The sequence below is a fragment of the Camelus bactrianus genome, chromosome 11, assembly GCF_048773025.1.
Source record: "Camelus bactrianus isolate YW-2024 breed Bactrian camel chromosome 11, ASM4877302v1, whole genome shotgun sequence".
Classification (NCBI taxonomy): Eukaryota; Metazoa; Chordata; class Mammalia; order Artiodactyla; family Camelidae; genus Camelus; species Camelus bactrianus.
The window spans coordinates 40,118,547-40,134,079 of NC_133549.1; the positions used below are offsets into that span (position 1 = coordinate 40,118,547).

The window sequence follows — 15,533 nt, forward strand, 5'->3', positions numbered from 1 at the left end:
GTGGGGCCAGATGACTGGATGGGCAAGGGGCTGGAGGAAAAGCCAGAACATGTACACTGAGAAGGACATCCCTCTAGAGACTGAGGGGATTCCTGAGCCGAAGGGGGCCCCCCCGAATGTGGATCCCCAAGATAGAGGCCCAGGAATCCCAACTCCCTAAAAATTTCCCCACCTGAAGTGGAGATCTGAAGTACCTGGGATAGAGAAGGGAGTGGAAGAGAAAGATTTGCCTGAAACATACTTTGATTTCTAGAGCATTAAATTGAGGGCTGGAGTGCTATTCCCATTCACAGGGCAGAGCTGCAGCCTATCCCTGGAGAGGAAAAGGCAAGCCGGCAGGCTCAGGAGCCACCCTACCCCAACCCTGCTTGATTAAGAGAAAGGGGCCCACACTCACCCATGAAGCCTGTTCTCTCCCTCCTGGAGCTGGAACTGCAGTGATGCTCTCAGAGACTGCTCCTTAAATAGGGCCCCCACCCCGCCCCAGCCAACTCCCACCCCCGCCCCATCCTGGCTCTTCTGAGAAGGAAGGAAGGTGTGGGAGGGCTGGGCACCCTGCCCAGAGAACCCTTTCTGACCTCAAGCAGGAGCCGGGACACCCCTCTTGCCCCACCATCCTTCGAAGCATCCCCTTCCTCACCTCAGTCTCTGAGTCCCTCCCACAACCTTGAGACCAGCCAGCTGGGTTCTTTCTCTGATGTTAATCTCTGGGAAATCTGCCCTTTATGCCTAATTCAAGTCCAATTCCTCATTCTAAAGTTGGATGATGGGTAATTAATGTGCTGGGAGAAGCTTCAGCAAAGTCTTCCAGTTTTTCCCATCAGCTGAGGAAATCCAGTATCAGCTGCAAAATTCCTATGCGGGAATGGGGAGAGAGCAGGTATCACTCTACCTTTTTTCACCCCCTGTGGCTTCAAGGAGCATCAAAAGCTGTAGGTAGAATTTGTTTCCACCGTGGAGAGAGAGAGACTGAGACCTGAAGGGACAGAGGGAGCTTAAGGTCTGGCCAGCTCTGGAATGCTGAACAGGACAAGTGTTCCCTGGAGCCCCTGCCCTACAGTTTGTGTGTGTCCTTGTGTCTGTGGTGGTTCCCCTCTCTTCAGCCCACCCTCTGTCCTCTGACTCCAGGACCTTACCCCTGCTGCACAGAATTGAGACCCTCTGGAGTTTGAGTTGGGAATTGAGGGACTGCCCCTAAGAAGTCTTTCCCATCATTCCTTCCCTGGCAAAAGCTCAGGAATTTCCTTCCAGTGATAATATGTAGCTACATCCCTCTGCCATTCAAGGAACAAGCAGTGGGGGAGATGGAAAGCACAGCCTCTGGGATGGCCACAAGGGTCTTGGGCTGGGACTAGGGACAGCTTTATTGAGGAAACCTGAAAATTCCCGTAATGGGGGTGATAGGGAGAGACGAGACATCAGTATTGTGCAATAGGTTGGGGGTGGTGGTGCTGGGGAGTGGTGAGATGGCCTAATCTTTAGAGGGCTGGCAGCTACCCATCACCCCCTTCCCAGGGGCCTGCTTGGCCAGAGTTCAAAGTGGCTGTTACCCCACCCCTCATTAACCCCAGCAGCGCCAGGCTGGCAGCAGCAGTGCTTTTATGGGAGACGCGACGACGCCAGAGGTGCTCCCTCCTTCGTCTCTCCCCTTTCCTGCCCCCTCTCCCTAGCATCCAACTTGCTCTCTTTGAGGCCAGAGGACCCTGGTGGGGAGGTGGGAGTCTGCAGTGAGGGACAGGACTGGAAAAAGGCGCAGTGATCCCATTTTTGTCCATATTTAGACACTGCCTCAAGTCCATAGGGAAGAAGAGAGGATGGGACTTTCTACCTTGGGCTGTGAGCTCCTGAAGGCAGGGACACTCTCTGGGTCCCCAGCACCCTATAAGGGGACTAGCTCTGAAAGGGGGCTCATCTCTGCTGCCTGGGGGTGGACTAGCTTATCCTTGAAGGGAACTCTTTCCCTCATGACCCACTGAAGGCTTCCTGGGAAGGGAAGGCTGTGGGCTTCCCCATACGGTAGCACTGGGAAGCTGCCCTAGCAGAAACAGAAAGAAGCAGCCGAGGCCTTACTGGGTTCTGGAGTTCAGCTGTCCTGTCCGGAATGAGAAGCCCTGCCAACACCGGTAGGAAGGCACTAGGGTAGGTTTGGTCTGCTGGCCGTCCTGGATCCGGACTTAGATCAGTCCTCACTCTGAGCACCTGCTGCCCTCCGACCCCAGATCCCCATACAAACCAGGCTCCACGGCCCCAAGACCCAGAGCCTGTAACCAACCCTAATCTTGGGGAAACATCACTGTTAAAGGAGTGCAAAGGGGACAGAATATGGTGAGAAAGTCGGCACCTAAGATTGATGGATGACAGGGCTTTAATCTAGACTGCACAGAAGAGGGAGAGACACTGGGATTTGGTGAAGAACACCAGGTCTAGGAGTAGGGACCACCAGAACCAACAAGGGAGCCACGGCCCTGTGGAAGGATGGGAGAGACAAGGAGAGGAGCGGGAAAGCTATAGAATTTTAGAGGGGAGATTTTGGGGCAAGGAAATAATGCAGATGGTAAGTCACTGGGTGGGGTCAAAATATTCTCGGTGTCGGGCAGCTGACAAGGAATTAGGAGGGCAGTCACGGAGACTCCACCCATTGGAGGGATCCCCACGCTTAACTCCTCCTTACCCTATACAAAAATGGCCGCCGCGGGAGCCCATTCAAAGCTCTGGGACAAATGAGAATAGCCTCAGGGGCCACGCCCTGTTATGGGCATTTGCCCTTCTTAAAAATGGCTACCACGGCGCTTCTGAAAAGTATCCGCTCTGGGCCCCGCCTTTGATCTCGTTGGTGGGGCTGGGGGATGAGAGCTTCACCGCGCGGGACAAGTCGCCGGCGGCGCCCGACGGAGCAGGTGATTTCCCCTCCAGGCCCCGGCCCAGGGCTAAGAGAGTCGCGGAGAGCTTTGGCCCAGGGTACCTGTTCTGTGTGTCTCCCCACAGCACCCCTTGGGGCCCGCCGGACCCCCATCTGTGATTCTCTCTGTGGCCTGTATCATGGCACATCCTAGCTTGCTCAGGCCTCCCTCGTCATGTGTCCCCCAGGGCCGCAACCTCATCCCTATGCCGTTGGGCCCACTATTGTGAACCTTACGGGTACCCCGCTAGTTTGTTTAGGGAGCTCCCGCTTCAGGGGTGGGCCATCATCGTGGTCCCACTTCCTGTGCTCCCGCTCCCTGCCCCCCATTTGTGCTCCCGCCTGACTTTGGATGCCAGAATTCCTGTACCCCTCAATGTCCTTGGCGCCTCTGAGAGCTGACTTGGGGGTCAGGGGACAATAATGTCGTCTGGCACCTGCATTATGGGTCTAGGGCCCCAGGAGCCTGGCTTCGTAGGAGCTGGGGGAAGCAGTGAAGACCTCATTAGATTCTAGAGCCTCTGAGTGCACCAGGACTTACTCCACACTGCTTCCCAGGACTCCTGCCCCCACATGGCCTTCTGTTCACCTTTCACCTTGAGCACCTCCCCACCCCAGGGGAACAGCGTTTCACCCCAATCTCACTGAAATTTGTCCAGGCCTAAATGGAGCATCTGGAGAGTCCTGGCCTGTGTCTGGTCCCGGGGACACTCTGAGGCCAGCTGGGGGCAGTGAGGATGGGGCAGTCTGCGGTGGCTGCAGGGAGAAAGTGAGTCCTGCAGAATGAGAGGCAAAGGAAAAGACATAATGAGTGGGGAGAATGGTGTGAGCAAAGATTCTGAGGTAGGCAAGAGGGCCAGCCAAGCAGGAGAGGAGGATCAGAATACAGACTGGGGACTCGCCGTTTGCATCATGAGAGGTGATATAGTGGCGGTTTACAGTGAGGGTTCTGGAGCCAGACTGCCTGGGTGTAAATCCGCCGTTAACTTAGTGTGTGGTCCTGGGCAAGTTACTTAACTTCTCAGTGCATCTGTTTTCTTTTGGGTAATTGAGATAGCATGATAATATTAGTTTCTATATTTTAGGGTAATTGTGAGGATTAGTTAAATGAGTACATGTAAAGTGCATAGAACAATCCCTGGCACACTGTAAGCAGTCAGTGAGTGTTAAATATTACTGTTATTAGAGATGTTGAGACAGGACTCATGGCAGGATGACAATCACATTTCATGGGTGCCACTAACCAGTGAGCCCTGATTTGGAGCCCCCAGGAAGTAATGGGGTTCTGTGGACTATGTCCAGAATTTAAAAAGTCTCATGGAAATCACGTTCTAACCGTGGAGAAGGTTGGCTGCTCAGGCTACAGCTTCAAGGACTATAGAGGCAAAATATTAGAAGCCTCTTAGTAGGAAAAAAATGCTGAGGAAGCCTAAGGGATGGAGAAGGGTGAAAGAAAGAAGTGGCAAGCTTTGAAGGCTGAATAAAGTTTCTAAAAATGGAGGAAGGGGGATGTTCCCTTAGGAGACATGCTACAGCAAAAGCTCAGGAGAGGAAAGACTTTTATTTGGGCACAGTGAGGTGTTTCCCAATGATAACTGCCTGGCCCTCAGACCTTGGTTAGAAACCTAGGAGGCATCAGACACATTCCTGAGGGCTTCTTCTCTAGAAACTGGGCTTTCATGCAGCATCCATGGGCCTTTGTCCCAGCAGAGGTTGGCAAGCTACTGATAGCAGCCAGGATTTAGTGTAACCCAGGGTGGACGTAGGTCTCCATAGGGGGAGCTGCATGATGGAATCTGGTATGCCTGGTCTGAGCAGTTCTGCTCCTCCCCAGGGCCCATGCTAGGGTCTGGAGCAAGAGGCTGGCCTCTCCCTGGCAGTATAGGGCTTCTCAGTCCTGCTGTCCAAAGTGACCGCGTGCTGTCACAGCAACTGTGTGTTCCCACTCAGGGAGCCAGGGAACTGTGATTATAGATAGTATTCTTGTCTCAACCCACTTGGAAGTCTTGATATCCTCCCATCCCCAGAGTGGGCCCTAGAACATACACTCAACTAGGTGTCCTAGATTTATCTCTTGACTACCGCAGTCAAGCCAGGGGACTTTGGGAAAGTCATTAAACACACTGAGCTTCAGTCTCTTCATTTGTACAGCGGGGAGTAACTGTTTCAGTGTCTACTTCACGGGAGACACTGAGTGTACATTGATGAACAAGCCAGGTGTCTAGTCCCTGCCCTCATAAAACAAGTGGAAGAAACATTCAGCATTGCCTCAATCATTTTAAAATTATAGCTGTGAAAGGTGCTAAGTAAGGAAAAGTGCAGTCTGCAATGAGGGTGTAAGATGAAGGGGACTAAACCAGTCCTAGAGGGTCAGGGGCAGCATCCTTTGAAGGAAATTGTAAACTGAAACCTAAAAGGTGGAGGAGTTAGCATGTGAAGGGGTAGAGGTGGGAGGTCACCCAGGCAGAGGAAGCAGTTCATGTAAAGACCAATGCCATGAAAAAGTTGGAGTACTGACAAGCTGAAAACAAGCCAGGGTGGAGGGGAGTGATCCAGGGAAGGTGTGATACATGGTGAGACTGGAGAGATGTAGGCAGGGGTAAGGCCCTTAATCGAAGGCCACAAAAAGAATCTGGACTTATCTGGAGGGAAGTGGGAAGTCATTGATAGGTTTTAAGCAGGAAAAACATGATTTTTGGTAAATATCATACAACAGTGACCTTTGTGGAGAATAGGTTGTTGGGCGAAGGATGGTGGTAGGGAGGAGGGTTAAGAAGCTCTTGCAGTTAAGGCAAGAAATGGAGCAGAGTGGGAGTAGAGATGGAGAGAAGTAGATGTGTTGAGAGATAATGGTCAGGGCTTGGTAACTGACTGGATGTAGAAGGCAAGGGGTAAGATGGTGTCAAGGATAATCCCCAGACTTGTGGCAGGAACAGTTGAGTGCATGGACATACATATACTGAGGACAGCCTTGGAGGACTAAAAGACGGGAGAACATCAGTTTGGGACATGTTAAGTCGTCCATCTGGAGGTATCAGAGACATAGATGTACAAGTGTGTAGCTCAGAGGAGGAGACTGAACTGGAGGGTTGGACATTTGGGAAATGGTGACATGGAGCTGGTACACGAAGATGTGGGCCCAGATGAGATCTTCCAGAGAGAGAAGGTGCAGACTGAGGAGGGAGGAGGAGCAGTGCTGAGCCTGAGCTTTGCTGCCACATTTAGAGGGAAGCAGAGGAGAGAAGGCCAGAGGAGGGAGCCTGGGAAGAAATGGCCAGAAAGGTAGAAGAGAAGCAGGAGGGCATGATACTCCGAGACCAGTATTGATGCTGCCTGAACGGGCAAATATTAGGTGAAACCATAAGAAATTGCCTTCTTCTCTTTTATCCTTTTTCTTCTCTTCCCCTTCCTTTCTTCCTTTCTACCTTTTTTAAAAAAAAAATTTCTGTGGGGGAGGTAATTAGTTTTATATATTTATTTTTTAATGGAGGTACTGGGGATTGATCCCAGGACCTCGTGCATACTAAGCATGCACTCTACCACTGAGCTATACCCTCCCCCGCATCTTTCTTTTTTAAGACCAAAACCAAGTAATATTGGCAAGCTCATATTTAGACCAAAACCTGAAGAAGCAACTCATAACCTTAGCCTGAGAAATTTTAGTAGAGAGGTTGAAGCAGAAGGCAGACTGAAGCTGGGGAGAAGGGGAGAGAATGGAGAATAGTAAGGAAATAGAATCAACAGGACTTGGTGATTGACTGATTGTAGCAGGTGGGGTTGAGAGAGGGTGAAATCAAGGGTAACCCCCAGGTTTCAGGTTTGGCAGCTGAGTGAGTGAATGGTTGTGTCACTCAGTGAAACAAGAGGAGGTGCATGTTTGGAGGGAGGTGTGCACAGATGGGGAGGATATAGTAAGTTTGGGGCAGGTGGAATTTGAGATGCCCCTGAGTCTTCTGAGTGACATGATGAGCTGACATTTGGACCTATGTGTCTGGAGCAGTTCATTACCACCTACGTGTTCCTGACTCCCAAATAGAGACTTTAGGGAGTCAAAAACATATAGGTGGGAATGAAATAAGTAAATAAATATTTATCAAGCACTGACTAAGTGTGGGCATTTTTCTAGGTGCTAGGGCTATACCAATGAATAAGACAAAGCCTCCCCCCCCACACACACACACCTCCCTCTTGGAGCTTATGTTCCATCGGGGAAGGTAGAAAATAGGCAAATCAACATAAAATAACATTAAGCTGTATTATATGCTGTATAGAAAATAAAGTGGGGTAAGGGATTGGGGAGTATGAGGATGCTTGTTTGGTAGGTTAGTCAGGGAACGTCTCTGTGGAGGCACAATTTGAGCAGAGCCCTGGCGGAAATGAGAGGTCAGCCATGTGGATATCTGGAGGAGATAGGTAGGAAGAAGCTGGGCAAGTTTGAGGAACAGCAAGGAGGCTGGTGGGGCGGGAGTAGAGTGAGCAAGGAGGGAGTGGTGAAGTTGGAGAGGTAAGCAAAGGCCAGATCATGTAGGGCTCCACAGGCCTTGGGAAGGAGGAGGGAAAGCCCTCTATAGATAGCCCCAAGCTGCTAGAAGGGCAAGGACTGGGCAGGAAGAGAGAATTCATGAAAGACCTCTCCTTCTATCTGGGCCCCAGAGCCAGAAAAGCCCCTTTGTGCAGAAGGTGGGTGGCCCATTCTGGTTGGGGGAATGGCTGTGCTCAGTCCTGAAGCCTGTGCCTAGAGGGGCTGGACAATGGGCCCCTTGTGGTTGGACTTGGGGGCCAAATGGCTCTCTCAATGATGGGATTCCTCAGCCAGGAGGCATGTGACCCCAAGACCTTGGCTTCTTGCCAGAGGGTCTGGGCCTATTGCTTGGGAATGGGGTGGGGAGATGGGAAGAGGTCACGGGGTGGGGTGAGGGAAACCTCCACTCTGGAGACTTTCTTCTGAGACAGTGTCCTGCCCTGTCTCAGGCTGGAGGAGGTGGAGAGATAGACAGGGAGGGGTTGTAGCTCTGCTTGAGAGAGCGGGGGAGGGCTGGAGAGCTGGAGAGCTAGAGGCTATGGGCAGTGTCAACAAATGGTTTTCACAGCAGGGCAGGAGGGAGGAGCTGGCTGCCCCTGGACCTAGTGAGTAGAGGGAGGCAGAAGAGGGCCTGACAAGCCTCCATCTTGTGTCCCTTCAGAAGAGGAGAGAGCATGGAGCTGGAGAGGATTGTCAGCGCAGCCCTCCTGGCCTTTGTCCAGATGCACCTTCCAGAAGCTGACCTCAGGTAGAAGCTGCCCTCCTAGAGGGATCATGGTTGGGCCAGGGTTGGAGTTGCTGGTCAGTACTCTGGGCCCTGGCCAATGGAAAGACTGGGGTGGGAACTACTCAGCCCTATTCCTGATGTGGGGGTACTGATTTTGATTTGCTGGTATGGCCTTACCTCTCAACCTGTTCCTGTCACCCTTGTTGACCAAATGGGAAACCAAGGCTCTGAGGGAGGGTGGGATACTCTCTGGCTTTAAGGCTTACTGTCTGGCTCATGGACCCCATGAAGCCAAGGGCTAGAGTTCCAGGCTAGGTAGGGATGCTGGAGGTAACAGGGCTTGTCCTGTTTCCTTCCTACAGCGGCTTGGATGAAGTCATCTTCTCCTACGTGCTTGGGGTCCTGGAGGACCTGGGTCCCTCAGGCCCATCAGAGGAGAACTTTGATATGGAGGCCTTCACTGAAATGATGGAGGCCTATGTGCCTGGCTTCGCCCACATCCCAAGGTGGGGCCTGGCTGGGGCCAAGAGAGGGTGGGGGAGCTGGCTGATCGTGGAGGGTGGGCATAGCTGTCCTCTTATCACCCCCCTTGTCTTTTCAGGGGTACAATAGGGGACATGATGCAGAAGCTCTCAGGGCAGTTGAGTGGTGCCAGGAACAAAGGTGAGTCTGGGAATCAGGCATTTGGGTGACTCAAACCCTCATCCCCAAAGCCCTGGCAAACCTGTTGCTCTCTCTGCCTTTTTAAGAGAACCTGCAACCAAAGAGCTCTGATGTCCAAAGTCAGGTATCCATATCCCCAGAGCCCTTGCAGAGGCCTGAAAAGCTTAAAGAAGAGACTAGGTCTTCTCCTGCTGCTGCTGCTGCTGGGGATACCCAAGATGAGGTACTGGTAGAGGAGGTTACCAGTGAGGGAGCTGGGGGGCAGGAAAAGAGGAAGTATTACCTTTTGTCAACATTTATGCCCACAGGCAGCCGGCACTGAGGAGGAGCTGCTGCCGGGGGTGGATGTACTCCTGGAGGTGTTCCCTACCTGTTCGGTGGAGCAGGCCCAGTGGGTTCTGGCCAAAGCTCGGGGAGACTTGGAAGAAGCTGTGCAGATGCTGGTAGAGGGGAAGGAGGAGGGGCCTCCAGCTTGGGATGGCCCCAACCAGGTATCCTCTGCTAGACCCCCGCACCACATGTAACCTGAGCTATGTTCCACCTTAGTAAGCCCCCGCCCCTAGCCTATCCCCATCTGCTTCTCCTACTGGTGCCCTAGGGCCTAGACTGGGCTTCCTTCTCTGCAGGACCTGCCCAGGCAACTCAGAGGCCCCCAGAAGGATGAGCTGAAGTCCTTCATCCTGCAGAAGTGAGTCTGGGCTGGGCTGGGTCGGGCTGGGCCCTTAGAGGGTCTCCCCAGAATGACAGGAGTTTTACCCAGCTAGTTTTTGGCAGGTACATGATGGTGGATAGTGCAGAAGATCAGAAGATTCACCGGCCCATGGCTCCCAAGGAGGTGAGACAGTTGGGGCTGCTAGGGGTGTGGAGTGGGTCCAACTGTCTTCTGTTACTCAATGCGTTATTGCCTGACAGGCCCCCAAGAAGTTAATCCGGTACATCGACAACCAGATAGTGAGCACCAAAGGGGAGCGATTCAAAGATGTGCGGAACCCTGAAGCTGAGGAGATGAAGGCCACATACATCAACCTCAAGCCAGCCAGAAAGTACCGCTTCCACTGAGGCACTTGCCAGACTCTGCCCGAGCCTTCTAGGCTCAGATCCCAGAGGGATGCAGGAGCCCTACACCCCCATACAGGGCCCACCCAAACTCCTGTTCCTTTCTTTACCTAATTCTTGCTCCACAGTGTTAACCTCCTCTTGGAGCTGCCATGGGGACAGTAAAGGTAGCTCCGGGAAGATGTGAGTGCATTCTGTCATTTCATAGCTGGGGTACTGTGTCTGTCTGACCTCTCCCAACCTCACAACCCCGATCTCCAACAGGGCAGCAGCACCAGGCAGAGGGGGTAAAAAGCTCTTTATTGGAAGCTTCAGGATTGGGTAGGGCATTGGCCTCTCACCTGAGACCCCCACAGTTCAGTTTCCCTACAGTTCATAGTCCCTGCCACATAGTCCAGCTGTGCCCATCGGCAGGCGTGTCAGACCTGCAGGTTGACAAAGGGTGCAAAGCCCGCCATGTCCTGCAGCAGCACCAGCGCCTGATGCAGGGGCGGTTCCACGTCGATGTCGACGCCGCGCTTCCGCAAGCGGCTCAGGCTGGGCTCCGCCACATGGTGGCAGTGCCGCACCCGCAGTGAGCGCAGTGCCGGGCAGTACTCCGCCAATGTCCTGGGGGAGGAGAGGGGTGAAGCTAGGGGCATGAAGCCGCTACACCCACGGTGGGGGAGCCAGCAAAGCTCCGTCTCCCTCCAGCTCTGGGCATACGTCTTTCCTCCGGACATGAGGGAAGGGGCCTGGATTGGAGTCATACACTCAATGCCTCCAGTGAACCGGTGACTTCCTGTCTCCTAAACAGCGAAACTGCTTCTCAGCTGCGACCAGGATTGCAAGGTTTTCCCCGCGTTGAAGAAAAGCCAGAACTCTTTGTATATGAAATCTCCCAGTGTGTAAATACTGATTGAAAAAAAGTTTTTAAACTCTGGGCTCCCCTAAGTTAGGCATTCCTAGAGGCTCTTCCTGTTCAGAATAGGGGGGCCATGGTAGCAGGGAGGTCCAGAAACCTCAGTTCTGCCTTTTGAAAGCTACAGCCCGCTTCTACCCCCAGAAGCTAAGTAAGTGACTGCCCTCCTCCCATCCCACCGACCCCAGGCCCAGGCACCTGACACCGTCGCTTCCGACGCGGAGGCAGCCGGTTAGGTCGAGGTGCTCGAGTTCTGGGCAGTTCCGAGCCAATTCCTGGACAGCGGCGTCCCCCACATTGGCATTGACCGCCAGCGAGAGGATGCGGAGGCCTGCGCCTCGCCTCTGCGCCAGGTACACGATGGCCTCATCCTTGAGCTGTCGGCAGGCGGTGAGGTCCAGCTCCTCGAGGGCTGGACAGCGGTCAGCGAGGCCGCGCAGCGCCAACCCATCTACCCAGTCACAGTGCGCAAGCGATAGGCGCTGCAGGCGGGGGCAGCCCTCGGCCAGCGCCCCTAGCGTGCGGCGGCTCAGTTGCCCGCAGCCGGCCAGCGCCACACTCCGAAGCTGCGGATTCCGCGCCAGCACCGGCACCAGATCGTCGTCCGACAGCCATTCGTGACATGGCGCCAGCGCCAGCTCCTGCAGCCCCTCAGCGTCCCGCAGCAGCCAGGCCAATGCGGCCCGCGGGATCTGTGGACCCACCTGCCGGGCGGGGAGGCACCTTGACTCAGCTGATACTGGGGGCAGACGCTGCCTACCGCCCCTAAGGAGTTCTATCCTGGCAGCAGGTCGCCCTCGGGGCTTGACATCTGCCCTCCCAGGAGATACCCCAAGCACCCTCTGAGTTGATTCCTGGTACTCGCCCTTTGAGGGTACTTCACGCTGGGTGGATTGCTTTCCGGGCATTCCTGGAGGCCCAAGGGGGATCCGGAAGGGGAGACAGTGGGGCTGGGGGTTCAGGGCTGGGCCGGAGGCAGGGCAAGGGCAGGACCCAGAAGGGGGCGGGGCTCTGGCCACTGGCTCACCTGAGCGGCGTCGAAACGGCGCAGCCCAGCCAGGTGCAGCTGCACCAGCGCCCGGAAGGCCCGGCTGACGCGCTGCAGCCGGAGTAGCTGGCGCAGTGGAACCCGGCTCAGGACGTGTGGGAGCAGCACGTCTTCCCAGGGCAGGTCCAGGAGCCTGCGGGTAAAGGGGCGTTGACGGCGGCGTCCCCGGGCCGCTGTTACCTGCGAGTTCGCCTCCGTTATGCTCCTGAGCCCCGGCACCTATAAGCGGCCCCAAAACACGGCCCTGGTTCGGCTTCCCTCCACCAGGTCCTTCTTCCCTCTCTCGGCCCCTTCGCTGCTCGGTACCTGACGGCTCCGGGCTCTTGCTCCCCTCCGGACGGCTCCATCGGTGGCTCCATCGGCGGTCTACTGCGCGTGCGCAGTAAGGTCTTCTCGCTTTGGCCTTGGAGCGGCTGCAGCGAACCCGCCTACTTGGACTGTAGGGACAGACCGAGTCAATCGAGTGCCGGCTCACTGAGGCTGCTATCGGAGAGCATTCCGGACGGATACTGAAACTGAGGGCGGAACAGACCAGTGGTGTAACTTTAGACCTCGCCTTCTCTGCTACAGAGCTTGAGACCTGAGGCTGAAGAACACGGTGATGCAGCAGAGACTGGCTTCTTTTTTCGTTTGGGGCCAGTGGTCGCCTCTAAGGAAGTGATGGGAGCAGCAGGCAAAGCCTAACGTAAAGGGGCGGGGCCAGGACTCCAAGGTTCTGGGCCTACTTTCTCTGCCCTCTGGTCGCTTTTGGCGAGTTTGAAAAATGGGGAGAAACTATCCAGGCTCTTACTGTCTGGCACGTAGTAGATGCCCAATAATTGTTGAATGTATTGAATGGGCAAAGCTGGAATTTTTCTTCCTTCATCAAGCAAACTTGCCCCAATTTTCCATCCCTGGTTAACTGTGAAGTACAGTGCTATCTAGCCCTTTCCACTCTTTGAAGATTTGGAACGGGTATACACTTTGGTGGGAGAGATATAAGGGGCGCAAAGAAGGCTTATATCTCCAGCCAGGTCCCTTTCCTTTACCCAGAAGGTCTAGAGCCCTGAAAAGAATGAGTGCTCAGTTCAGCACGCCAGGAATACTGCTTCTCGGTTGGCCTGGGGTTTTAGTTGTAGGGTCTAGGGCTGGGTCCGCCCAGAGGTAATGACCCCCACCAGAGCTCTGAGCTCAGAGACTCTGGGCTGTCCACTCACAGCATCCCCAGATCCTAGTTCAAGGGTCTGCTCGCTTTGGGGAACCCCTGGAGCAGTGTTTTCCCCATCATCCATTGGAAGGGAGGGTGTGAAGGAGGCTGAGGGTTACTGCTGTCCCTGAGAGCTCCCCCTCACCAGCAGGGTTGCGCTCTCCCTTCGTCCAACCGTTTCGCCTGCCTCTTCATAAGGAAAACTGCTTCTCAAACATTATCTTATCAGGGCTTTGGGCTCCTCTGCAAGATGAGCAGGTCTGTTCTGTCACTCCACTTTAAAGGTGAAACTGAGGCCCTCGAGTGGAAGCGCCTTGTCCGGGGTCAAGCGCGTCGGGATAAAAACTTAGGCATTCTGATTTTCCCCGAATTCCTTTCCTACTCCTCCACCTTCCTCCACCCCACCCACCATGCAGCGAGAAGGGAGAAAACAGCATCGCGAAAGGACCAAGAAGGGTCAACTTAGGTGAGGGATTCGCTCCCTCTTCCTCCGCCTGCTTGGATAGGGGTAGCTGGGAGGACAGATTTCTGCTCGGATAGAGCCAGGTGGGCGCGCACCACTTCTGGCCGCGCGCCTCCTCCTCCTCCTCCCAGTTTTGTTCACGCTTCTGCGCCTGCGCAGTGCGACGAATCTGGCGCTGTCCCTTTCAGCACCACGCGGAGCCCGCGCCTCCCCTCCCCGCGGTGAGCCCCGCGCGCCCCCGCCTCGCACGTTCTTGCTCCCCTTGACCACCCGAACAAACCCCTTCTTCCTTCCAGGGTCACCATCTGCCTACCCCGGAGTTCCCAAGGAGAGCAGTTGCCATAGTAACTCTAGCAGTGCTTTCTTAAAATAGCTGGGCCCGCTTCTACCTTGGCCAAGGGCACAAGGGTTGCCTGTCTCCCACTTTCTCCAGTCCAGGCGTCATTCCATCTAACCTTTTATCCCCAGACTGGCAGGATGCCTAACCTAAGCAGCAAGGAAGTTCTTTCCGAAGTCTGACTAACATTCCTGCTGCTGCATCCTGGGCAAGTAGTCAGGGTTTCATCTCCTGGGTCCAAGAGTCAGAGCCCCCAGAGGGTTTGAGGCGCTGTTCCCTAGATCTCTCTTCCATAAGCTGATAGTCTCCTGGATTTAGGGGGCGGGTCCAGTCTACACCGGTACAGTGTGCTGGCGCGGCCGCGTGCTCGTGGGGGCGGGAGCGCGTGTGGCATGTAACAGGTCATGTGGCAACCTCCTAGGGACACGCGTGGGGTCTGGAGAGGGACACGCGTGTGCATCTGGGTTCTGCGTGTGGCTCAGGGGGTGGTGGACGAGAGGGACGTGTACACGATTGGGGTGGGGCATGTGATGGTCAGAACAGAACCAGGGGTTCCATACGTCCTCCCCCTCGTCAGGGGCGGGTCTCAGGTTGGCGGGAGAGCCCAGCGGCGACCTAGCGTCTAAAAGGGGGGGCAGCCTCTGGGCCTCAGGGCCCTGGGAGAGGGCGGGGGGGTGGGTGGGTGGGTGGGGGGATTAGCTCTGTCTGAGCCGCGCGTTGAGGGAGGAGGAGGGACTGAGAGGCGGGCGGGCCTGGAGCAAGCGGGAGCAAGCGGGAGCAAGCGGGAGCCGTGCTGCCTTCACAGCTGAGCTGGGCCCAGCCTCTCCCCTGCCTCTCTTCGGCCCCAGCTCCAGGCGAGCAGCGGTGAGTACAGATGCGGCTCCAGTCCAGGTCTGCACTGGGAGCGCGATGGGCCCCGATTAAGCTTCAGGAACCTGCCTGGCAGTGTTGCTGCTTCTGACCTCTGCCCCTACCCTGCATTGCCACCAGAGGCCCCTTTACCCCTTTATGGTCCCTTCTGGGCTGGACAAGATCTGTTATACCCTTGGGGTGGAGGGCGGGTGGTGGGAGCGAGAGATGGGGAGAGGGCTCTGGTGCAACCTTCCCCTCCAGAGACCAGTGACTGGTGGGGGTTGGGGGAGAAGGTATATGTCCCTGCTTAAGTATAAGTGCGTGTGCATCTGTATTTGTGTGTGATTGTGACCAGTAGGTCTCTGTGAGTGTCTAAATTGCCTGTGTCTCTGTGTGCTTTGAAGAATGAGGGCCTGTATGTATATTTGGGTATCTCTTTTTGTGTTCCTATTTGATGACAGAGTGTGTGTAAAACAAGCATGTGCCTTTCCATTACACACATATTTGTTATGACTGTGAGAGTGTATGAGGGTGTGTCTTTGAGCAATATGTGTGTGCCTGTGCCTGTGTGTGCTCGAGGGTGTTGCCTATGGATGTGTTTAGCTATGTACTGACATTATTTGTCCTTATGTGTGTGTGCATGAATGTGTGTAGCTGTATGGAGAATAAGAATATCCCTTTCCCATCCAGCATGTATGTGTTAGGTGAAGAGACTTCAGGCCTTTCTCCTCCCTTTCACCTATGCCTCTCAGCCCTTCGTCTCCCTATATGCCACCCCCATTCTTCTTCCCTTTCATTCCAGGAGGCCTGAGTTCTCCCTCACTGTATGAGGGGCTTCCATAAGAGAGGCTGTGGGAGACCCATGGCTAGATGATGGTG

At 54.7% G+C, this 15,533-nt stretch overlaps 2 protein-coding genes across 2 annotated transcripts; one reads left to right on the plus strand and one right to left on the minus strand.

The window, feature by feature from the left end:
- The first annotated feature begins 2,742 nt into the window (after positions 1–2,742).
- Positions 2,743–10,047, plus strand: CUEDC2 (CUE domain containing 2). Its single transcript, XM_010970987.3, has 9 exons — positions 2,743–2,897; positions 8,083–8,169; positions 8,511–8,654; positions 8,750–8,811; positions 8,898–9,034; positions 9,120–9,302; positions 9,438–9,499; positions 9,586–9,646; positions 9,724–10,047. Exons 2-9 carry the CDS (start codon positions 8,096–8,098, stop codon positions 9,868–9,870), a joined length of 870 nt encoding a protein of 289 aa, XP_010969289.1. The 5' UTR covers positions 2,743–2,897; positions 8,083–8,095; the 3' UTR covers positions 9,871–10,047.
- A 101-nt stretch (positions 10,048–10,148) lies between these two features.
- FBXL15 (F-box and leucine rich repeat protein 15) lies at positions 10,149–12,259 on the minus strand. The gene is made up of 4 exons (XM_010970989.3): positions 12,123–12,259; positions 11,796–11,949; positions 10,967–11,472; positions 10,149–10,476 (listed from the first exon to the last, which is right to left on the minus strand). Exons 1-4 carry the CDS (start codon positions 12,173–12,175, stop codon positions 10,287–10,289), a joined length of 903 nt encoding a protein of 300 aa, XP_010969291.1. The 5' UTR covers positions 12,176–12,259; the 3' UTR covers positions 10,149–10,286.
- Between the last annotated feature and the right edge of the window lie 3,274 nt (positions 12,260–15,533).